Source organism: Leucopleurus acutus, assembly GCF_964270905.1.
Source record: "Leucopleurus acutus genome assembly, chromosome: 4".
In the NCBI taxonomy this organism is placed as follows: domain Eukaryota; kingdom Metazoa; phylum Chordata; class Mammalia; order Artiodactyla; family Delphinidae; genus Leucopleurus; species Leucopleurus acutus.
The window spans coordinates 145,245,442-145,271,409 of NC_139146.1; the positions used below are offsets into that span (position 1 = coordinate 145,245,442).

A 25,968-nucleotide genomic window follows, 5' to 3' on the forward strand; every position below is an offset into this window, starting at 1 on the left:
ATCTAATTTAAAGAATTAAAATCTTAGTGTCTAATTTAAAGTCTCTATGAGGACTTCTTTTTCCCTTTACACATTTTATTGATTCCCTTTGAAAAACTACCTTTTTGTTTCGCAAGGCTTGTTAGCATTTATCACTGGGCAGGTGTGTGGGGGGAGCAATCCTCTGGTGAGTGAAGTTTCATTGGTAGATACAGATATTTTCAAGCTGGTTTACAGTCATGGAAAGATATAATGGAAATATATATGGGTTTTTGTGTGTGTAACTGTGGGGCATACTTGATGATCTTCAGGCATCCAACTGAGGACCCTTTTCATCCACAAGCGTGGCTCCTCAAACACTGCTTTCTCCTGATCCAGGGGGTGGCTTGTTCAAGAGGCAGCTTCTGGCCTTTGTCCTAGCTAACCACTTCTGTCTTCTCTAGTCCAAAGGAATCATCCCAACCCTGACTTCTTAAAAAATTGAGATGAGAATGGTGTTAACCATTGTGTCTCCCGCAGCTTGTTCTTGTAACACAGACACATCCAACTCTATGGGCCTATCTTTATGCCTGATGCCTTCTGGACTGCCCCTGCCACTCCTCTCCAGTGCGGATGGGAAAGAGGTCAGCTCACCACCTTCTCAGGTCCTCTAAACCCTCCTCCCAAGTGAGCTCTCTTCCCTCCAGCGTTTTCTGTCTTTCTTAGGGGCAAAAGTAATAACACCAGTTCTCCTTGTCCAGGCTCACGTACCATTTTGTGCATGATCTTCATGTTACTTCAATACTCCCAATTTAGTTTTTATAATGGAGGTGAGAGGAATACCTATATTTCTTTTTCTTTCTTTTTTTTTTTTTAGGACCAACAGGATAATTTTATTCTCATTTTTCCTTAAAATAAAGATACAGTAGAAGTTTAACAGTTCGCTATGATTAGACGTGATTTACAATTTTAACTTTTTTTTTTTTTTCCTCGGTACGTGGGCCTCTCACTGCTGTGGCCTCTCCCGTTGCAGAGCACAGGCTCCGGAAGGGCAGGTTCAGTGGCCACGGCTCATGCGGCCCAGCCGCTCCGCGGTATGTGGGATCTTCCTAGACCGGGGCACGAACCCGCGTCCCCTGCATCGGCAGGCGGATTCTCAACCACTGCGCCATCAGGGAAGCCCCTTACAATTTTAACATTTTTTTAAACAAATGACAACAGAAACAAAAAAAAACTAGTACAAATCATAAAACTACTAGAGCAAAGAGAAACTACCTTTCTGATCAAAACAGGTACCACAGCTCTAAACTTCCTTAGAAAGCGTTCTAAGATTTCTAAGCTAAACTTTCTTAGAAAGGGGTTTGTGGAAAGCCTTTAATCTCAAGTATTTAAACTATTCCTGTACCCACTAAATGCTTGCATCAACTTGTTAATCAAACGCTTCCTAAATTTACGAACCAGTGATCAAGCGGCCTGAAACAAGTCTTGATCCTATTTTTCCAGCTATAAATTATTAATATTTCAAGGAAACAAAATATTTTCTAAGCACATAAGTTTTCTAAAAACTTCAATTACCTTTTCTGGCTCAGTACCTGACTGAAATGTTCAAATGTTCATATTGCACACAAAAAAATTTGAGCAGCATATTATATGAGTGTGAGAAGCTGATGAAAAATAAGATTGAGGAAAATCCCCAAGTTGTGTCCCATGTAACATGATTGAATATATAGTTTCTGTATCTTTAATTAATATAAGTAAAAACTAATCTTTAGAACAGCACAGAAATACTAATGCATCAGAGTTTTACAAAATGTGTGCAACAATCTTTTAGTTTTGGAGCTGCCATACAAGCGAGCTAGTTTCTTCTCCTTTATATATGAAAGCCAGAAGTCATGTGTACAAAGTTATTTATATGAGAAGAATAAAGATCCACATTCCTTTTCTTTGTCCTTGACAAATATTTATGGGATGTTGGAAATGACGAAAAAACAATTTCAATGTTATGAAGTCCAAAGACTTGGAACGAAAAAACTTGTAGTGGCGCATTGCGCTACACGGAATGACAATCATCTTCTAGAAAGAGGAAGACCTATATTTCTTAAACTTTTTTTTTCTTTTTTTTTAGCTCTAGACATCATCCACATGGGTTCCAGGTGCATTTACTAATTGTTTCTAGACAATTCCATCTGGATGTTCTTCGGCCATCCTAAAATTAAAATGTCTAGAGCCAAGCTCTGTATCTCTGTTGCTCTTTTCTAATCTGTTCTTCTACATTCCCTAACTCTGTCATTGAGTGTCCATCTGCTCATGGCCCTCTGCTAAATTTCTCACTAAATCTCAACATGTCCTTTCTCTTCTCCTCCAACTTCTAGTCATTTTTTCTTGGAAAAAATTCTAGTTCTAGTCATTTTTTCTTGGAATATTGATTGCTGTCTCAAAATCAGTTTTGGGGGCTAATCGCCTATTGCTGTTAAGTTTAGACACCCTTTTTTCCTCTCTAGATTGTTGAAAAAGACATTTGTCTTTTCCCTTCTTCACTCCAATGCATCCTTGGCCTTACCTCAGTTATCTTTCTTAAACATAAATTAAATCCCACTTTTCTCTTATGTAAAAACCTTTTATAATTTTCACTGGCTAAGTGATAAAGTCCAAACTCTTTAGCACGGCAAGCATGCTTTTATAATTATCCCTACTGTTGCTTCTCACACTCCTACTCATCCTCAAGACCTAGCTCAAATTTCTCCTCTTATGTGAAATCTTTTCAACTCCTCAGGCAGAGGCTGCCACTCCACCCTCTGGTTGCCAAGGCACCCTGTATGCATTACCCTATGGCATTGATCACACTGTGTTTTAATGATTTATTTGCACATTTGTCTTCCTTGTACACTGTGAGATCTCTGAAGGCAGGAATGATGTCTTCCATTCCTTTGTATCTGTGATGCTAGGCACAGTGCCCAGAACATACCATGCATTCAGCAACACATGGGGAATGAAAGGATGAATATAGGGCATTCTGCCTGGTACACAAAATAAAGTAAACACAACCTCAGCCCTCTGGTTCCAAAAGAGGGACTATGGAAAGAAAAGGGAAGAGGTCAGTCTCTCTCTCTCTCTATATATATATACTTTCCCCCCGACAAAGGGTCATTTGAAAAGTGAAATAGATGTACCCAGAAGACAGAATTATCAAAAAATGGGAATAGTTTGAAAGCCTTATGGGACAAAGGATGAGTTTAGCTGGGGTTGAAAATATAGGAAGATGCAGTGAGTGAGGCCAGCCAAAGCAGATTGAAGCTCAATGCGATCTATATGGAGTGTGACAAAATGTAGGGACTGAGACGTAGACTTCAGGAAACAATGGATGCCTTTCTAAGGAGCTTTAATTTTTTTTAAAAAAAGGAAAAGAAGAACAGGTTTTTGAGATAAAAAGTGAGATTTTTTGAGAAGTTGAAAGATGCAAATGTTTTTTGTCACTCCCCCAATCCTTCTCTATGTAATCTTATTTTTTTATCCTCGATTCATATTCAACCAAACTCCATCTGAACCTTCTTTGAATTTGCAGGTCTTAAAACCTGCAGTGAACTGTTTCTGAGTATTATTTTCCTCATTGTCTGTAATTTGGTTTATTAAAATGCTTTTAAGACCAAACTTACACTAGAACTCTGTTCCTCTCTGTTAACTGGTTAAGGGGGATGAGCACTTGGACTCTGGATTCACACTGCCTGGGTTTGAATCATGAATTCTCCACAACTTGGCTAAGTGACCGTGGGCAAGTTACTTTAGCTCCCTAACTCTTTAGCTCCCTAACTATAATTGCTTATTTGGGTTCAGTTCAGTTTCATCATCCACACTATTGGGATAATAGTACTACCTACCTCACAGGGTTGTGTGAGTGCTTCGGCAATAGTAAGCTCTACATAAGTGCTAATAATTATTATTCGGTCCATTTCAAGCTATGTTTTTTTTCATTCCCTATGGTACCTTTCTTGTCACTGCTGTCAAGTATATTGCTGACTGAAATATGTGCTTCTAATTCCAATGATATTCTATTTTTTATTTTAAAACACAGCATATAAAAGAATTCCAAGTAATATAACATGAAGTTTTAGCTCTTTCCTTATAAAAGCACTAAACTTTCATATTTCATCAACTTACTTTATTTTTTTACTTTATTAATTGCCCTACTCCACTACACTAGATTTCCCTTTAGATTTCTATTATCTATCAGTTTCTTCTTTTGAAAGTCTACTTCGTATCTTTTATAGCTTTACCTATGGGGATCTTAGTATTTTCTTATGGATTTTATACTTCTTCATGTAGGTGAAGCAGTGAGGCTAACAATGCATCATACTTTTGCAAATATTTTCCAGCGTATCATTTGTAATTTAATTTAGTTATTATTGTTTTTGATTTATTGATGATTTAAAATTTTGTATACATGCAGCTACTGATCGTTTCCATGTAACTTATTCCATTATTTTTAAGCCTCTGATACTTCCCATGTTCCCTCTCTGACTCGTTTTTAATGTGTTTTTCCATAATCATCATGACAAATACTCTAGCAAACGTTCTTTTAATTTTGGTTTCCCCTTAGGAAGGCAGACAGTCTTGTTAATTTTAGAAGTCTTACGTCATGTATAGAGGTATTCAATGGCAATATTTACTGCTATTTTAAATATACTTAGATTCATGAAAAATGTCTACACTAGTAAAATATATATAACAATAATAAGCTCACTTTTCTGGAACTCTGTCATGACATTATTATGCCGTTGCAACAGTGTTATTTTGCTTTACAGGGGTCAATAATCCTGATAACATTTTAATGATGATTCTTGTTGGATAATCTAAATTACTTTATGATATTTTACTGCATTACTACTTGCATAATTGAATTGACATTTTAAGTTGCTGAAAATTAGAGCATACATCTCTATTAGTAATAGAATACAGTGACTGCCCATTCCTTCTGAAAATGTTATCTTCCTGTTGCTTTCATTTTTTTAATTTAATTTTTATTTTATATTGGGGTATAGTTGATTTACAATGTTGTGTTAGTTTCAGGTGGACAGCAAAGTAATTCAGTTATATATATACATATATCCATTCTTTTTCAGATTCTCTTCCCATATAGGTTATTATACAATATTGACTAGAGTTCCCTGTGCAATACAGAAGGTCCTTGTTGATTATTTATTTTATATATAGTGGTGTGTATATGTTAATCCCAACCTCCTAATTTATTCCTCCCCCCCACCTCTCCTCTTTGGTTACCATAAGTTTGTTTTCTTTTCTTTTTTTTTAAATTAATTTTTATTGGAGTATAGTTGCCTTACAATGTTGTGTTAGCTTCTACTGTACAGCAAAAGTCCCTCCCTTTTGGACTTCCTTCCCATTTAGGTTACTACAGTGCATTAAGTAAGAGTACTCTGTGCTATAGAGCATGTTCTCATTAGTTACATTCTCTCAGTTTTCTTCCCCTGTCTCTACCTGCTCCAACAAACTCTTATGTAAGCTTCTTCACTTTTACCTGCTTAAAAAGTATTTCTTAAAGCCTAGTCAGAATGGCTAAATATCTTCTTGAAGAAAATAAAATCTAGTTGCAATAAATAGCTTTATATTTTTTCCAGCTAAAAAATCATACATTTGTCAGTCAGCTTCTCTAAGCCTGAATTTTTGCTATGTAAAAGGACCCTGCTGAACTTTACATTATCATACAATAATGATATGCTCTTACATGCAAATAAAAACAAATTGTTTATGAAGAACAACATACAATTGCTTGTGTGTGGTTTTTATGCAATAAATTCTTAAAGTGTTTAAAAAAAATCATAGTTGGAAGTGATCTTCCCACTAACATACTTGTATTCCTCATTTCATAGGTGAGGAAGCAAATCTCAAAAATCTAACTAACTGGAGCGAGCACACAACCAAATTAAAAACAGCACCAACATTAGCCTCATTATAATGCTTGGTACTTTTAACTTGCATTTAGTAAGTGAAGATTGTTAGCGTGATAATTCTTAAGGATTTTTATCTACTATATCTATAGGATAAACTTGCATAATGCCTTTCCTTTTGTTTATCTTTATTTTAACATAATTGCTTATCTGGGTTCAGTTCAGGCAGGACCCCTCAGAAATACAAAGACAGAACGCTTGTTTTGTGGGTTTATAATAAAGGAATGTAAGATAAATAGTTATAGTTTTTGTAAGAGAGATGAGGATTGATGATTCCTGTTAGCCTATTAAAATATTTCTATTAACCTTTTGCAAATAAAATTCCACATGTAATGGGTTTATTAAATAAACTGACGTTAGTAAAGTTTTAAAGGATATGAAAAACAGCTTTATTGTTTTTCCTATCACTGTCTTCAAAACCTCTTATTTTTTTTTCTCTTCTACATCTCTTAGAAACAACTTAGATCCTTTAGCTTTCTGAATACTTTTCAGTATTCCAGAAATAATTCCAGTTCTGGCAATGGTGGAATAATTTTTTATTGGGTTAACCCAACAAAGAGTAACAATTGTAAATTCTGGATGAAATTTTTAAAAAACACACATTGAACAGATTGCGTATCAGCTGAAAGCAGACATAAATTGAAGAGTACTCCACCCTTGACAGATGGTAACTGCTTTGGGTGAGATCTACTTTTATATGGCTCATTCACTGAGGACCCACCTCAGTTAGGCAACAACGGGTAGCTAGAGCTCAAGCAGAAAGTCAGAGTCTTATTAGCTTAATGCATCAGAGGATGGTGTTTGAGGCAGCCAGACTGTGCAGATATCAAAAGAGGACTCACATAAAGGAGGGAGCCACAGAGAAATAAGCCCCAAAATCTATGTATAAACTTCCCTCAAATCCTTGGGTGACTCCTAACCAATACATGCGTAAGAATGATTCTAGGGCTTCCCTGGTGGCGCAGTGGTTGAGAGTCCGCCTGCCGATGCAGGGGACGCGGGTTCGTGCCCCGGTCCGGGAAGATCCCACATGCCGCGGAGCGGCTGGGCCCGTGGGCCATGGCCGCTGGGCCTGCGCGTGCGGAGCCTGTGCTCCGCAGCGGGAGAGGCCGCAGCGGTGAGAGGCCCGCGTACCGCAAAAAAAAAAAAAAAAAAAAAAAAAGAAAAAAAAAAGAATGATTCTAGCTACCTAGAATAAAAAAGTTACCGAATGAACTTAACGGAAATTGGAGATGGCAAAGAAAGAATCAATAACCTGAAAATAGATCACGATAAATTATCCAATCTAAAGATCAGAGAGTAAAATATTATGATGAAATAAACAAGACCTCAGTGACTTAGAGACAACATTAATAAGGTCTAACTTGAATGTTTTCTGAGCCTCAAGTACAGAGGAGAAAGAGAAGAGGGTGGAAAAAAATATTTGTATAAATAATTGTCAAGATTTATTAAACTTAGTGAAACATATCCCAGAAGCTCAGTGAACCTCTAACAGAGATAAATACAAAGAAAATCATAGCTGAACATCAAAACATCAAAAATGAAAAGAGAATTAAAAAACGGCCACCCCTACATTATAAAAAAGGAGCAAAAGTACAAACGATGGCTAACTTCTCATCAGAAACAATATTTGGCGAAAGACAATAGAATGGCATATTTAAAGTCATGAACGTTAAAAAAAAAACTTTATGTATGGTAATGAATGTTAACTAGACTTATTGTGGCAATCATTTTGCAATGTATACATATATCAAATCATTAAGTTGTACGCCTGAAACTAATATGTTATGTATCAATTATACTCTGAAATAATAAAAACATTTATTATTGTATGAAAAATTGTTGAATAATAATTTTATTGTTGAAATAAAAAGTTGCTCTTGCTTTAAAATCACCAGCCTTGATTTTAGGAATAATAATATTTCATCTATAATTTTCTTCTTAGATAATAAAAAAGTATGAGGAAAATATATTTTGATTATAAGTGACTGTGTTCTGAGACTCGCAGTGCTCTTGTCAAACATAAATCAGAAAAAAAATAAATAAATAAATCAGAATCAGCAGTGTCACTTGAAAACACTAAGACAAAAAGTATCTAGGAAAAATAAACCTGTCAACTCAGAGTTTGTTATTTGCTAATAATATTAAAACTGAGGATAAACAAAGAAATTTTAAGATAAACTGAAGTTGAGAGTATATGCCACTTGTAGGACTGGACTTCAAGACATTGTATAGGAAGTTCTTCAGGCTGAACTAAATGATACCAGCCAGAAGCTCAGATATGTAGAAAGGAATAAAAAAACACAGAAATAGTAAATAGACAAATAGTTAAATATCAGAAACTGTCTTTTCCCCCCCTCTTTATACCTTTGAAAGTCAACTGATTGTTTAAATCAAAAACTATGACATTTTACTTCGGAGTTCATAAATATAAATACATGACCATAATAACACAAAGGATATATTACATATAAATGGAATTATATTGCTGCATGTTTATTACTTTTTTTAATGCGATGGGGTATGGTATTAATCTACATAGAATGTGATGTTAAGAATGCATATTACTATCTCTAGACTAACCATAGACAAACAAAACTACAGAGAAATACAGCTAAAAAGCTAAGAGGGAAATAAAATCAAACACTAAAAAAATTCAATTAACCCAAAGGAAGGCAAGAAAAGAAGGAACAGAGGGAAAAAATGAGATACACAGAAATCAAATAGTAAATTATAGACCTAAACATGACTATTCAACAACTCATCAGGAAGACATGATGACTAAAAATGTGTATGCTCCTAATAATAGAGCTTCCAAAAAATGAAGCAACGACTGACAGAAATGGAGATAAAGTAATAGAGAAATACTTTTCTATTATAGGAAATATCGTAAAATTTAGCTTTATATTGTCATCAGTTTTTCTTTCCACAAAGTTCATGAAATAGTATTGGTGAGATTTGATTCAACACCGCCACCTAATGCTCTGCCTTACACTTATTTTATATGAAATTAGCTTCCAAGGGTTATAGTCAACCTTTAGATATGTGATAAACAAACAAACAAACAAATCAATGCTTACCTTAAACACTAGTTCTCCCACCAAGCCATTCCATGTCCCATCTTCTTGTGGGCTTCCATACTTGTGATCCGGTGCAACATAAATTTCATAGTTAAAACCCAGGTAGTTAGATAAGGCATCCAAAACATCAATGGAGAAGCCTTGGTATTTCTTTGGCTTACCCAGGACATTTTCAGAGACCATTACAAAAGGTTCTTCCTACATGGAAATAAGAGAAATCCTTGATGTCAATTGATATTGCTCTCTTAAAGCAAACATTAATTCTTCAAAGAGTTTTGCTTACAAACAGTCTAAAAATTGGTTTTACACTGTGTGAGAATAACTTAGAAATATAACTTATGTGTTATTAATGCATCACTTTATCAAACAGTGTTTAATCACCCAGTTTCTTATCAGCTCTCATTTTATTATTACCATATCAAAAATTAGATGAAAGTGATTATAAAACTTCAGGAACCGTGAATTCATGTTTCTTGTCGTCTCGGGACCAACCTAAGATTCATCAATAATAAAATCATATTTAGGAGACCATGAATTTGTTTCTCTCCTCAGGCAATTATTGTTTATTTATGTCAAAATAATATTTTAACAGATATAAACTACATAGAATTTTTTGAAAAGATCAAAAACTTCTAAGAACATATAATTTAGCTAAAATTTATAACATCACATTTACTGGGAGTTATTTGCTAAGTAATTTTGAAACTTGGATATAAACACACATTTCATTGCAAAAGTAATTTCTTTACTACTGTTATGAGAAATTCACTTACTTTTTGGGTAATTTGTGTAATTTAGTAAATTCAGCAAATTGGTTTCAATTTCCACCTCTTTCATCTTTTTGCATTGTTGTCCTCTTACAGTTAACAAATAGTGCCCTTTCACTTTTTAGAACACCTGGTGTTAAGAGCGGTAAATTGGTTTGACACATGCTGGCAGACTACAGAAAATTAGATAATCTATTTCTTAATTTCCTAAACTTGTTCAGGAATCTTTCAACAACAGTAATATTTACAGATAACCATCCATAGTATGTATATACACCCAGTCCTGTGGGCAGGTTAAAATCTATCCTGGGTCTAAGCCAGAATTCCCAAGGATTTTAGCCTTGGATCATTTTTCCTTAGGGACTCACAAAATAGCCTTCATTGAGTGGTAAAATAATACTTTGCTTTTAGCTCTTACTCAAAGACACTAAGTAAGCGCCTTATAAAACCACTACGTCTATTATAGGAATATTGTCCACCATAACATTCAGTTTTCCCATGAGATAAATTTTTAAATTGTTCAGAGCCAAGAGAGCTTCATTTTGCTTCAGTAATGCCTTTTTTAAAATAATGAAAATGTAAATAATTATTTAGCTATCCCATTTCACTTTGGATACCCAGATTATGATGCTCATCTATAACTATGTTGATACTGTGTTATTTGTAATTTTTAAAAAATCTTAGTTTTCTAAGCTACTGGTATTATTTTTTAAAAAAACTGGTCTTGTTTAACCATTTATATCTTATTTTATAGTAAAATAAATCAGTAAATAAATAGTTAGATGAAGGATGTGACTGCTGTTTCTTCCCCAGTAGTGTTCTCCTCTTTGTCATTAATTATATGTATCTATTTTCATTTTAGCACTACTGAGAATAATGACAATCCACAGTCTCCCTTCAGGCAAGATGAAACCATGTGACCAATTCTGACAAATGTGATGTAGGCAGGGTGCTTTGTGCAACCGTTCTTCTGTCCTTTCTACTTATGAACACGTATTGGCTGGAAGCTCTGGTAACTATCTTAGATCACACGTAATAGAGAAATAAGACAGAAGAAGTCTATGTCCTTGGCACTTGAAATGCTATAGAAGAATGACTGACTCTCTCGGGTTCTAGAATATAAGAAAAATTTAAAATTTCAATTTCTTGTTGTTAAGCTCCTGATTTTTTTCCCTGTTTTAGCAGTATTTGATGCTAATGAATAATGACAGATTGATATATCAACAGATGAGAGGTTCTGAGAATGAAAGAAAATTTCTAACAATACTGACTTTAATCTAAATGATATCAAATGAGTGAAAAGTAAAAATTCAACAAATCCTTTAATACAATATATAAAATACAGAACATCTTCTTGATTCCAAATATAAACTTCCCGCTAATATGGCAAAATCTGCTTCTGTCCATTTGATTGTCTGGACAAAATACAGACCTAGCTAATGACTATGCATTGCACAAATACTCTGAAGTGGGTCATGAAGTTATTAGATTCAGAATGGGTTAAAGAAATTCCAAAATAAAGATCATATTCAGAGAGCATGTAAATAAGATCAGGAAATTCTAGAATTAATTGGGCATTGATTGTTTATATCATGTTGTACATGCTGGCAACAGAGAGCATGTAATTATTTCCTTACACACATTTCATTCATTTCTATATTTTGAACATCTATCCACTGACAAACCAATGGAAAGATGCCTCATGAAAAATCTTATTATTTGACTGGTTCCTCTACCAATAATTTTGGACCATATGTATTCTTTATTTATCCATGGTCTTTAAAATCTAACAAATCTCTTAGGTACAGCAGCAATTTAATCACCAGGATATGCAAAACCACTCTTTAAGGTGAGACCTAAAAAATTAAGAAGACTAATTAATTATAATGCAGAGCCAACTGCTCTATGTGGTAAAAATAATATCCAAATGTATGCTTTCATATGAAATAGTGATTCTTTTTCATTTTGATTATCTTTAGAACAATTGTTTACTATGTTAGATTATGTTATATTTGCTTAATATGCTGAATTGTCCCCTAGAAATGACTTTTTAATTCCAACTTTATAAGTAAATCCCTAGGCAAATGGATCCCTTTCAAAAGTTTGTTGTCAAAATCTGCTTCTAGCAACATCAGCTACAAATGATTAGAGTTACAGAATAAAAATGGTTATACTAAAGGTTGTTTTAAAGACTGTTGATGAATTATTGATGAACATGCTTTTTAAATTGTACATCCTAACTAAACTTTTATTACATCTTATCACTTCTCTTCTAGACCAATGTTTTTAAGCTTTGTTTTTAAGCTCTATTACACATTTTGATCACTATGCATAAATCCTACCTCAGACCACTTGTGTTTTATGAGGACAATAAAACAATATATTGGACAGGTAAACATAGCAACAGAAATTAGACTGAAGCTCTGGGACCTATAATAGAAAAGATACTTGTTCCTTCTCTACGGCAATACTGAGCTTGGTTTAATCACTTTTATCAATGCACCTATTTCCAAAATTTATTCATTCATTGACTTATCCATTTAACATGCATTAAGCAGTTACTGCATCAAATTACTACACTCAATATAGTGAGAGATATGGTAAAAAGTCATGGACACCACTTTCAAAATAATCATAACCTAGTATTGGAAAATCTATGTACTCAAAAAACATAAAGCAAAACTCAAGCAACCTGCAGCATAACTGGTACAAACAGAATATAAGAGAAATAGAAAGGAAACTGTAAAAAAACGAAAATCACCATTTTGGGGGTTACAAGCCATGTACTATTTTAACAGATAAGAAAAACTAGAAACAAAAGTTTCAACTCAAAGTCACACAGTAAGTTACAGAGAGGAGGCATCGTCATAACTCAACTTACTTCAATATTATATTTTTGGACCTCAAAATTTTCAATGTATGGATTAAAATCTAAAATGCCATAATTTGTTTCATATTTTAATGCAGTTGAAGGTGGTGTGAGACTGATAGACTCCAGATTCCTGACAGGAAGGAAAAATAAAAACCCCACAATCCTCTAGGAAGTATTTTCATTTTAGGTCTTACATTATCCCTTCAAACGATTGGTTGAATACAATGTCCACAGCAAAAGTCAAAGATACCATGTAACAGGAAGTTGTATTTCATATATAAAACCAGCAGAAGTAATATGTAACAGAAACAGATCTTTCAAGGACTCAGTTACTAAAATTTTCAGATGCATATTATAAAAATTATGTTTACTATTTTTAAGGAAATAAGGGGAAAACTTTTTTGGCAGAAAATTGGAAACTAAAGGAAGTATCATTGTAGAATTTGAAAAGAACTAAACAGAAATATAAGAATTAGAAAAGACAATGACCAAAGTTAACAACTATCTAAGTTTATCAGCAGATTATAAACGGATGAAGAGAGAATTAGTGACCTGTTATAGGTCAGAACTAATATCGAGGGTACAAAGGAATAAACAAATAGAAAATCCAAAAAGAAGGGGTAAGAGATGAGAAGCAGAAAGAAATGTAGTATGATAATACAAATACTGCGAAGGATATGAGGAAATAGGAGCTATCATGACCTTTGCTGGATGTTTAAATTTGTACAACCACTTTGAAAAACATTTTACGTATCTAGTAGAGATTGAAAATCCTTATATGCAGTTAATTTTGCCTGGTTTTGAGAGTTACATACACATTTATCTAGTATGAAGATATGGATAGCTATGTCCTAGCAATTTCACTCCTTGGGTGTGAACACTAGAGAATCTTGGGCACCGAAATATATGCCCAAGAACATTTATAGCAGCATTGTCTGTAATAGCCCAAATCTGGAAATAATCTAAAAATCCAAATGTCTGTCAACATGGAAAAGTAAATATATTGTGGTATATTGATGTAATGGAATATTAAACAGCTTAAAATTGAAGCAAGCAGAGCGATACACAGTAATACAAATGAACGTTTACAAGAATCATGTTGAGTGAAAAAAGCAGTACTCCAAGAAAACAGTTTGGTTCCATTTTTGTAACATTCAAGAACAGGTAAAATAACTATGTATTTAAGGGTACATAGTGGAGACACTATAAAGAAAATCAAGGAAGTAATCAGCTCTGGGTGGTTGGCCCTGGGATGCTGGAGAGGGTATGATCAGAAAGATACACAAGCAAAGACGGCTCTTGCGGTAATGACGATATTCTGGTGTTTTTGTTCTGGGCAGTGGTTAGTTGGATATTACTTTACTTTTAATCAATTAATGGTTTAAACTTTCTTCTGTATGGGTGTTATATTGCAATATCAACAAAAATAAAGAAAATTATGTTAAGTGGGAGTAGATAATGGAGGGTGTTGAAACCATATTAAGGTTACTGTCTTATCTGGCAGGGAACTGGAGCTTTGTGGAAGGGAAATAGCATAATCAGAAAGTAATTTTGAGAGAAGAGTGTAGAATGGATTGTGGCAGAGTGAGGACTAAGGGTCCTTTGCAACCATACAGACAGGAGATTATGGCCTGTGCCTATTTAACATATATTTTAAAAGTGTGTACAGGTGGCTTTCTGTCTTCTATTATAGGGACAGGAAGAAGAAAAAGAGAAATTATAAAATCCTGCCGTTAAAATTCATTTCCCAGCAATTAGTTTCAAAGAGTATTAATAGGACTGAATCTAAACTGGTGAAAACCTGTCCGCCTATTAAATGAAAACAAATTGCAGACTTCGATTTGCTGATCATTTGGATGACAGATTCTCTAAACACAATCCTCAGCAACTGGAATAAATGAAGCTTTCACAGAATGCCTGTAGTTTATCAATCTAAGTGCATTAGCATGAGGATCCATAGACCTGCTTATAGAAGAGTGTTTCAGTGGTTGATAATTTTCATATTAGCAAGGATTTATTCACATCACTTGTTGGGTTATTAGATAATAACTTCATAATCCTGAATTTGTATTCAGTCACTTAAAAATATCTCACACTAATTGCTTAGTTGATTTACAACACTGCAACTTGCAGATTTTGTAGCTAATTCCCATATTTAGTAAGTATTCAATATTGTTTGCTAGTGATAGAGTTTGGAAAAAGCATCTGACATTTTTGATAGGTGCAAGCAACAAGCTCTACTGTCAAGGCTTTACTAAGGGCTGTTTAGAGGTTTCAATATGCATGACTTCACAGAATGAGGGGATGGCCAAAACGAGGCATGAGTCACTGGAAATTCCTTACGATTCTACTCACATATGTGGCTCAAAGACATTAACGAGAGAATGAGAATATTTCTTAGTGACCTGTTTAAAATTTTTTTCCCCATAAACTGTGCTCCTGGCTGAAGCAAACAAGAACTGTCTTCATGCACAGTGTGAGCTTATATTTTGCTTGGGGATGACACATTCCATTGCGATATATGCAGAATTAATGACTATCACTGTCCTTGGAAAAGCCTCGCTATTTTTATAGAACATATACGAATATTAGAAACGACTACAAGTTAAAAAAGGCAAAAGGTATGGAGGCTGTTATTAAAAAGATATCAAAACACCAGGACAGGAAAACAAAACTGAGGAACATCAGGGGAGGAATAAACAATCTAGGTGCTATAAAAGCAAAAATATCTGAGTTGCATGGAGAGAAGAAAAGCTCGTCACAGGGATATGCAATGAAAACATTGTTAAAAGGGCTCCTGCAGAAGGATTTTATGGAGCAACAAAGATTTAGAAAACGTTGCACTAAACTTACCTTTTAAAATCTTTGCTTAAATATTTTTACCAGACAATAAGATTTAAATTATAAGTAAACAAAAATATTTAGTCATTCTAACTTCCTAAAGCCATATCTTACATATTATTTCTGATTCCTATTTTGTAAGCAATTTTTTAAGTGAAAAACACACTTTAAATTGAACATAAAGTTAAAGCTATTAGTATGCGAGAAAGTTCATTTTCACAATAAAATGTTCGCTTTTGTACATTCCTTTATGATCATGAAATGGCTACATTTTAGTGACTTAACGGAGGGTGGCAAAACAAAATAAAGATGTTCATTTTGTTTTCGCGAGAATCTGAATAAGATGCTATAACTGGGAGTACAAGGTCATGAAGGACAACAGGCAGTCACAGCAATCCTAAGTACATTCATTAGTTCTCATTTATTGGTTTTGCCTAGCATGCATTTAAAAATACATTTTTAGGAGGCTAAGATTCTTATAGACCACAGGGTTACCGCATACAAACTTAGAACTACTAGGCTTTTGGTTTGCTTTCTGAATATGAGTGCTGGATAATATTTTCTGTGTATTCGGTCCAAGTCTTCATTATTTTGCTAAATTTAACACCCAAGTGAATCTTACAAGGGCACATCCACATGCAAGAGTCAACTCTATTCCATAAATATTGTCAAAAGTTTACCAGTGCAGAGTACTTTGTAAATGCAGTTATGTCAAGGAAAACTATCACGGATATGTTTTGAGCTACAGCACATTACAGCTGCGAGGAGTGACTAGCTCTACCAAATGTCAGAAGTCTATAAAATATTTAACTGAAGAACTTGGTAAAATTTGACTTCAAAATGATGATAATGTTTACAAACTCTCTGGTTGATACAGTCATATTCCTGTAAAAATGTTGTCAAGAACAGTAATGTTAATAAATGTCAGCAGAGCTTTATGATATGACAGTCTATGTCAGCATATAAAAACATTTAATAAATGTAAACTGAAGCTAATTAAATATCAGAATTCAATGAAAAGCCATTTAAAATTAAACTTGGGATGTTTAGGGCTAGTGGTATATCCATCCAAAATAATATTATTACAGGAAAATAGCAGAAATTCAGATATTTATTCAGTCATTCAAGTGTTAATGCCAGGCACATGCTATGAATACAACAGTGAACAAAGCAAACAATAAACAAACATCTCTGTCCTGCTAGACCTACGTTCTAATGGGAGTGATGGACAAGAAACAAAATAAGTAATATATATGTTATGTCATATGATGATAAGAATTGTGGGGGGGGAATTAAATAAATGAGAACAAAGAGCATAATGAGAAAGGGTTGTACTTTCAGTTAGGAAGAGCCTCTGCAGAAAGAACACTTCAGACTGAAGAGAGAGTTGAGTGCAGATGTGTCAGGCAGGAATCTCGCTGACATGACTGAGAGACAGAAGGGAAAGTAGTGTGGCGGGAACTGTGGGAGCTAGGGTCAGATAGGAAATGTCTGAGAGGTAGTGGGTGTGTGTCTGGTGGAGCTTAAACAGTACCTTAAGCCCCTGTGATGACTTCTGCTCTTACTTCAACTGAGATGGGCAGCCTGATGGGTTCTGAGCAGAGGGGGTTGTGATCTGCTGTGTTCTAACAGTTTTCGAGACGGTTTATAGTTGCTATTGACAAGAGACTAGAGGGGCAAGGACAGAAGCTAGGAGAGCAATTAGGAATCCTTTGCAATAAACCAGTGAGCTAGGCAGTGAAATGGATATGATGAGAAGTTACTGGATTCTGGGTATATTTTGAAGGTAGAACTGATGGGATTTCACTGATATATAGATGTGGGGTTATCAGTACTTAGTGAGAAGTGATGGAATGCTATGCTATACTTCTGGAAATCCTCAGTGGAGGCCTCAGTCTTGAGAAGACTATGGACTTCTGAGATTCTCCCTGAATGTTCTTTCTATTTGGTATATGCATCATAATTCTATTAGAGGGATTAAAACTTTCAATCAGTAGACCAAAGTCCTCAGGGCGAATATTCAATACAGAATCAAAGACAATATTTTGAAAAAACCTACCATACAGAATACAAAATTAATACACATTCAAATTTAATAGAAGGAAAACGTGTACTTTCTTTTTTTCCTGCACATCTGTGACTCACATAGTCAGTTAAAAGAGAAATAATATTTATCAGAAGAAATAACAATCATTAAAATCATAATCTTTAATGCTTAAATTTTAAAAGGACAAAGTTCAATACCAAACATTAAGAGTGAATTATTTATTTTTGTTCTCTGAATATACCTTTGGGAAATACAAATTTTAAAAAGATGAATTATTTATAGCTCATTGGATTGGCAAGGATGAAAAAGAATGTTAATGTTTATCAGCAAACTTTCTTATATACCACTTATATAAGAGGTATAAGTTTGCTTATATGAGGAAGCAAACTTTCTTATATACCACTTATATAAGAGGTATAAGTTTGCTTATATGAGGAAGCAAACTTTCTTATATACCACTTATGTGAGTTTGCTTATATAAGTTTGCTTATATGAGGAAGCAAACTTTCTTATATAACACTTATGTGAGTTAAATATGGGACAACCTTTTAAGCACACAAATTCACACTCGGAAAGGAAACACTTTCAAATTTTTGTGTTATTTCTTTTGGTAATTTTACAACTAAGGAGGTAATCATAAATGAGCACAGGTATGTATCTAAAAGAATGTTCATTGCAAATTCTCTAGTGAGAACTTGAAAACAAACTAAATGCCCGACAACTAGGGATTGCTTTCTAAAAAATCTCTATGATAGACTATTAAACAGCACATTCAGCTGTCAACTTCAGTGTCTTAATGCCCTGTTAAATAGTTATCTGCTCGGAATTGGGCCACAGGAGGGTTTTTTAACAAACTAAGAGGAACATTTTAAAGTTTGGGATTGGTTTGTTTTTGTTTGTCTTATAGAGAGATTCAAAACATCACTGTAAAAACATTACTTTCATTTGCATTCCAACATTATTTCAGGAAATGAGACACGGAAATGTTGAGTTTCAGTTGGCATTCTGGGAATTATATACAACCCTGAATAAATTAATGGAAGTTTGAGGCAACGGTAAACATAATTCATTAAGCAGCTGAAAAAAACTATTGATCACATCTGCTGTATAACAAAGGATATTTATTTACATTAAAATATTTATTTACATTAAAAATATTCACATGTATTTTATATATTTTATCTTACTACGTGAAGTAAGTCAGAGAGACACAAATATCATATGATATCACTTATATGCGGAATGTAAAAAAAATGATACAAATGAACTTATTTACAAAACAGAAACAGATGCACAGAATTAGAGAATGAATTTATGGTTACCGGGGGGAAGGATGGGGGGGAGGGATAGATTGGAAGTTTGGGATTGACATGTACACACTGCTATATTTAAAAACAGATAAACAGCAAGGACCTACTGTAAAAATAAATCAAAAATATATTCATATGTATTTTGCTGAATGGGAAGAAATTATACAAAACTATTTATGAGTATGGGTGCCTCAGTCAATTCAGGCTGCTATAACAAGTTACCAGAGACTGGGTGGCTTCAAGAACAAACATTTATTTCTCACAGTTATGAAGGCTAGGAAGTCCAAGATCAATGTGCTGACAGATCCCATGTCTGATGAGAGCTTGCTTCCTTTGTCTCACATGGCAGTGAGCAAAGATATCATCTTTCTCATGTCTTTTATTTTATTTATTTTTTTATACAGCAGGTTCTCCTTAGTTACCCATTTTATACATATTAGTGTATATTGTAAGGGCACTAATCTGATTCATTAGGGCTCTACTCTCATTACCTACTTACTGTAACTCCAAGGCTCCACCTTCAAATACCATTGCATTGGAAATTAGGCTTTAACATATAAATTTTGGTGGGACACAAATATTCAGTCCATAGGAGTGTGCACTTTTAAAATTTGAAAAAAAAGTAATAATAATAGCAGCAAACATCCATATAGGACTTACTGTGTGGTGGGCACTTTCAGATGCTTTTTGTATATTTATGCCTAGCTATCCTATGAGTTTAGAATCATAATTATCTCTGTTTTTATGGATAAAGTAACTAGGTTTTTTTTAGCTAGTAAGTGACAGACACTGAAATATTAGTAAGTTTTTGAAGGAGAAATATGGATGATTTTGTTAATTTTCATTTTCCATGTTTTCTAAGTTTTTGTCATCGACTACGTAACACTTGTATCAACACTTGTTGAATAAATGAGTCTGAAGCATGAGGGAGAGGTCAGGGTTGGAAATAAAAATTTGTTTACAATTTTCAAGAAAGTAAATGAAATCATTCAGAGGTAAAGTATAGAAAGAGTTAGGGATGAAATTCTGGAAAAAGAGACTCCAATGAAGGAGGCAGAAAGAATAGAGGTCAGAAGTAAATGAGGGGAAGACATGGTTGGAGGATGCAAGAAAGGACAGTTTCAAGAAGGAACAAGCTGCTGTAGATTTCAATGCAGGTGAGAGGTCCAGACAGATAAGGCCTGGAAACATCCATTTCATTTGTCAGGTAGGAGATCATGAAGACCTTTTGGAAAGCAGTTTCTTTGGAGAAGTCAAAATAGAAACCAATAGAAGCTAGTGGTGTGAGGATAAAAATAAATGATGAAGTGAAGATAGAACTGAAGTCTGAGACATTTGCATTAGAAAGAATTAGTAGAATAAAGAGCATTCAGGGTCAAAGAATGTTTTTTATCCAAAGCATGTTTTCAGGCTAAGGGAGGAAGCAAATAAAAAATAGCAACAACAACTACTACTTACATTTTGCCTGTCATCATCCTTATCACTTTACATTAATCACCTCATTTAATTCTTGGAATACTCTGGTATTGCTACTGTTTCACAAATGTTCTCATTGTGTCACAAATGAGAGACCTGAGATTTGGGGATAGAATAGATAACTGAGCTTATAAACTAGTAAGAAAGATTGAAATTTGAATCCAGTGTTTGATGCTGAAGTCTGTATTCTTTTTCTTTTTTATTATGGAAGTATAGTTGATTTACAATGTTGTGTTAGTTTCAGGTGTACAGCAAAGTGATTCAGTTATATATATAAAAATGTGATTCTTTTTTAGATTCTTTTCCATTATAGGTTATTACAAAATATTGAGTATAGTTAGTTCCCTGTGCTACACAGTAGATACCTATTGTTGGTTACCTATTTTATATATAGTAGTGTGTATATGTTAATTCCAAACTCCTAACTTGTCCATCTCCCCCTTTCCCCTTTAGTAGCCATAAGTTTGTTTTCTATGTCTGTGCATCTCTTTCTGTTTTGTAAATAAGTTCATTTGTACCTTTTTTTTTAAAAAAAAAAAGATTCCACATATAAGCTATATCACATATTTGTCTCTGGCTTATGTCACTTGGTATGATAATTTCTAGGTCCATCAATGCTGATGCAAATGGCATTATTTCATTCTTTTTATTGGCTGAGTGATACTCCATTGTATATATATATACCACATCTTCTTTTTCCATTCATCTGTCCATGGACATCTAGGTTGCCTCCATGTCTTGGCTATTGTGAATAGTGCTACAATGAACTTTGGGGGTGCTCAACATTGCTAATTATTAGAGAAATGAAAATCAGTACTACAATGAGGTACCACTTCACTCTGGCCAGAAAGGCCATCATCAAAAAGTCTACAAACAATAAATGCTGGAGAGGGTGTGGAGAAAAGGGAACCCTCTTGCACTGTTGGCGGGAATGTAAATTGGTACAACCACTATGGAGAACAGTATGGAGGTTCCTTAAAAAACTAAAAACAGAACTACCATACGACCCTGCAATCCCACTCCTGGGCATATATCCGGAGAAAACTATAATTCGATAAGATAAAGCCTGTATTCTTAGAAGTTAATTTAGACTGCCTGCATCAGCATTTGGGTATGTATGTGTGTTTGGGGTTGGGTAGGAGGTTCAGAAACTACATGGTATATAAAAGAGAAAGAACTTGGGCTATAGTCTTTTAACACATGGTAGTATCAAAATCAATCTCTTCTGTCTCTTTGTCCACTCTATATCTCCTTTTCTATTCTAAAGTAGAACTATTTATATACTTTCTTCTTCTTCCAAGTCACACTTCAACTTTAGTCAGCATATTGATGGGATTACAGTTTTGGCATAAAGATTATGTTAAAGTGAAAACACAAAATCTTATCTGAACTTCCCTTATCTGAATAAAGCAGAGCCTCCTGAAGATGCAGCTGCCATTAAACCTATTCACAGGGAGGGATTTTCCTGCAAATTCCTGGAAGGAGACAGTCTACTTGTTCCCATTAGCGTGCACAAAAAAATCCAACAACAGACCCTTCCTACTTTCCCTCTGAAGCCCTGAACTCCACCTCCGCCCCTCTTGTTAAGCTGGTATATAAACGTTTCCCTTTGTCTGGATATTCAGCAAGTTACTCATGACTAAATTACTAAGTGACTTCCATGTGCATGTGTAAATAAACCTTGACTTTCTTCCTGTTGTCAGTTAACTCACAGGTGTTGTCAGTTAATTCACAGGCCCCTAAACGTATGAACCTAAAAGGGCAGAGGAAAAGTTTTCCTCCCAACAGTACCAAGCGGGTTTCCTGAACGAAGACAGTCTTTTCCTTAAAAACACATCTGGAGATAACAAGGTACATAATAATTTTGCTAACCCCACTCCATACTCTTTGTCAAAACTGCACTCACTATTTCTGCCACTGACCCGCCTGATCTGAGGTTTTAAGAATAAGGTGACAGGTTTTCTATTTCCAGTGAGCTGAATGCTTTCTGAAGGATATGCTTTTTTCTTTTGATTTTATTACGAAGCACAGTGGGAAACTTAAAAGATCTCCTGCATAGAGGGCAGAAACAGAAGCGTAGAAAGCGGAAAGGTGCTGATATTTAAAAGCAAGAAACAAATCTGTGGGGATTTACAGAAGGTAGAGAAGTCTGAGCTTAAAGTTGCAAAGACCATATTCTGTGTTTCAAAAATTAGTAAGTGTATAAAAGAAGATTACTAGAAGTTATTCAAACTAATAAAAGGCATTTAAAAATAACTTCTGTGCTAGCTCTTATCAGGATTTTAGATATGGACTACAGTACTGAATTAATTATGGGGACACATATTAAGGAATTAGAGGGAGGTTTACTGAAAAATGTAAAGATGTATGAAACTTTTTCCCATCACTATATTTTACTGCATAATAGATTGGAATGTTTAGCATAAAACCAGCCGTAACACTTACTCTCATGACATCCTTCATTGGATGGAGCAAACGTCACTTAGACTGAAAAAGCATTGAGCATTGGTCCATTTATCCTTACATTCTTCAGCAGGTACTCTAGGAGTATTCCCAAACGTAACATTACGTGTATAGAAAAGCATCTTAGTTCTTTGGGGCTGATGACCAAAGGTCATTCTTTTTTTTTTTTTTTTTTTTTTTTGCGGTACGCGGGCCTCTCACTGTTGTGGCCTTTCCCGTTGCGGAGCACAGGCTCCGGACACGCAGGCTCAGCGGCCATGGCTCACGGGCCCAGCCGCTCCGCGGTATGTGGGATATTCCCGGACTGGGGCATGAACCCGTGTCCCCTTCATTGGCAGGCGGACCCTCAGCCACTGCGCCACCAGGAAAGCCCTCAAAGGTCATTCTTAAAATTTTGAAAGGACCCATAAAAAAAAAAAAGGTAAGATATTTTTCAAACTCTTTGTTCTTGATAAGTGATCACTTTCTTACTCCCTTTGACTTCTAAAAAATTAAAAGACCTTGCTTTCAAATGCTAATCAGCTGCTTCTTTATTCCCCAGTAGACTTCAGACCATTCAGCCTCAATACTTCATTTTCTTGAGTGTTTTATTGACCATGGTCTTGGAGATTACATTTGGCTCAGAGCAACACAGCAGCTTGTTATTTTTAACTGAACTGCAGAGTACATTATTCTACGTAAGAATCAATGGGAAAAAAAATTAGTGCAAACATTTCATTTTCCCGTTTCATGCCACTAGCAATGGTTGGAAATAAAAAGAAGAAAAGGAAAAAAAAAAAACACCCACCTTCAAACCTACCAAAAAAAAACCCCTAAAAAATGTAAAGTTCATTTCCTCATGCTAACTTCCATTACATAGAGAACCTGAAATTCTTTGCTCCAAGTTTTAAAACATGCAAGAATCACAAATCCACTTTTCAGCATTATGGCCTTTTTGTTTCCAGGTTAAAATAATTAATACACAGTTTACGTGGAGATGCTGTGAAAAGATACCTTAAAATCCAAACCTCTTTGTATTTCGACTGATCATTAAAAAACCCAAGGGGTGTATTCTGAAAGAGTATGCATTTGCCTTCCTTTCCTTGACCAACTTTTCCATTTCTGGGGCCTCCATCGGTATGGTGGTTCTCTCCTTGACTGCTTCCTACCTCCCCAGAGGGAGCTGACTTTTAATAGCTGTTTGTGCTCTGGAAGCTGACAGATGAGTAAGCTAGTCCCACGTTGGGTGCTTTTTAGAGGCATCTTTTCTCATTTCAGACCACACTAGAGTCCCATTTAATGCAATGGATAGTGACTTGATGAATGATCCCCTATTGGTCAAACTTGTTACTGTGCGTTTGAAAGAATCCAAATGCCACTTGAGGCCTGGTTTCCTCACTGGTAAGGCTGCCACCTGACTCCTTAGCTCTTTGAGAGGGACTGAGAAAGCATACAAGGTTTTCTCAAAATTTATTTCCTTTGTAAAATGAAATCTAACTGTTACATTTGAATTAAAAACATTGGTTTTCCCGCCTGATTGGGATGATTTCTAAAGATATAAGCAAGGACAACTTTCTGTGACTTTTTTTTGCATCTGTTTACCCAATGCTAATTTATGTCAGCTGTAAACATCAACAAAATCAACATGCTACTGGAGTTTAGAAGTGGCAAATGAATATGCATCTTCCTAATGAAAAGCCGAACCTTTTAAGAGGTCAAAGCAACATAAGAAACACTGATAGAGCAAGATGTGAGGGAGTATGCTACTTTATATGTTTGCTCACCTAAATGTTAATTACTACATAATTCAAAGGTGAATACATGCTTTTCATATACCCTTTTAAAGTCTTGGTATAATAAGATCCCCCCAAAATGAAACCTTTCTCAAAAGTCTCTGTTATTTTAAACCTATGTCCCCAGTACATGTCTCATTAGAAATAAATTAAGACAAAGTTGTGAAATAAAGGTTTATATCTTTAGTTGGTAAAAAAAAAAAAAAAAAAAAGGGAATTGATATGCTTTTTGTCATTCTTTCCCCAGCATTGTACAGTTTCTCTGGATGGATGTATGATCTATTTCTCAGCCAAGACTCAAAATGACCCCTATGTCATTCTGACCCCCTTCCTGCAAGTATTCTCCTCCAAATACCAACCTCCTCAGCTTTCACAAACTTTGATTTCTAATTTCTCAACTCAGTAAAGCTGACAGTCTGTTTTGGATCTATATACGTGGGCCTCCAATCTGGAAATTGCCATCAGCCAAAGATCTGGGGTGATTGTTGGAATCATTTCGTTGTTTCCAACCTTTAGGAATCAAAATCCTTATTTACGTATTGACCAATGTCTGAAAGTTATTTTCCATACTTTGCTCAATTTTCTAGTTGTTGGCAACAGGAATTTAGTCCTGTTCTTGTCACCATCATGGCTTGTGGGGAGCAAGACAAACAAGGATTCAATGCTTATTTTTGCCACAACTGTAACTTGAAGTTATTTAACTAGCTCTAAGTCTCAGCCATATCAACAAAACACAAATAATAATCTTGAGGGCTCCATGAAGATTAAAACACCAAGAATAATAAGTGTGCCCTAAATGGTGGCTGGTAACATTATCTGTAAGATTTAATGGCTCTTAATTCATTAATATATTCCTTTGTAACTCTAAAAAGTAAAATCTGTATCAGAAGCATTTCTCTAGTTTTCATATTTATACTTATATTTATTTCTGAGGAATTATATATAGAACTGGTTTTGCTAACTATGCCAAAACTACTGCATTAGCAAAAAGTAACTTAAAACTTCAAGGTCACCTTAACATTGAGATTTCTTTCCAATGCAGTGCTATATGATATTGGCTAGAATATTGCAGAGGTTATGGAAGTCAACATAGACCTACTGTTTCTACATCTTTGAATTTGCAAATGACTATGTCAATATCTTTCTAAACTTCTAGAGACAAGTAGTAACTCTATTTTTCAGAAGTAAATTATATAACACATCTCTGAAACATTTATTCACTGTTTAGTCTAAGAATTCAGGTTTCATCTTGCAAAAGGAAAAAAAGTTGGGTCATGCACGGTTAGCTCGGTCCAACAGCGATATTCACATGTCTGCATGACAGCTATCATCTTAAGAATTGGTGTAATGAGAAAGAATAAGAAATTGTCAAGCCACTGTCATGCATCAATTCTCATGATGATTTTATTCACTCAGCATTGA

At 34.7% G+C, this 25,968-nt stretch overlaps 1 protein-coding gene across 3 annotated transcripts in view; it reads right to left on the minus strand.

Moving 5' to 3' along the window:
• Positions 1 to 25,968, minus strand: part of GRID2 (glutamate ionotropic receptor delta type subunit 2) — a gene marked incomplete at both ends in the record, with an annotated part of 1,370,777 nt that overhangs the window by 326,020 nt on the left and 1,018,789 nt on the right. For all 3 annotated transcript variants that reach the window (XM_082838450.1, XM_082838451.1, XM_082838449.1), the window contains one exon: positions 8,999 to 9,196. In XM_082838450.1, the coding sequence (XP_082694576.1) occupies positions 8,999 to 9,196 (198 nt within the window). The remainder of the gene's footprint in view (positions 1 to 8,998; positions 9,197 to 25,968) is intronic.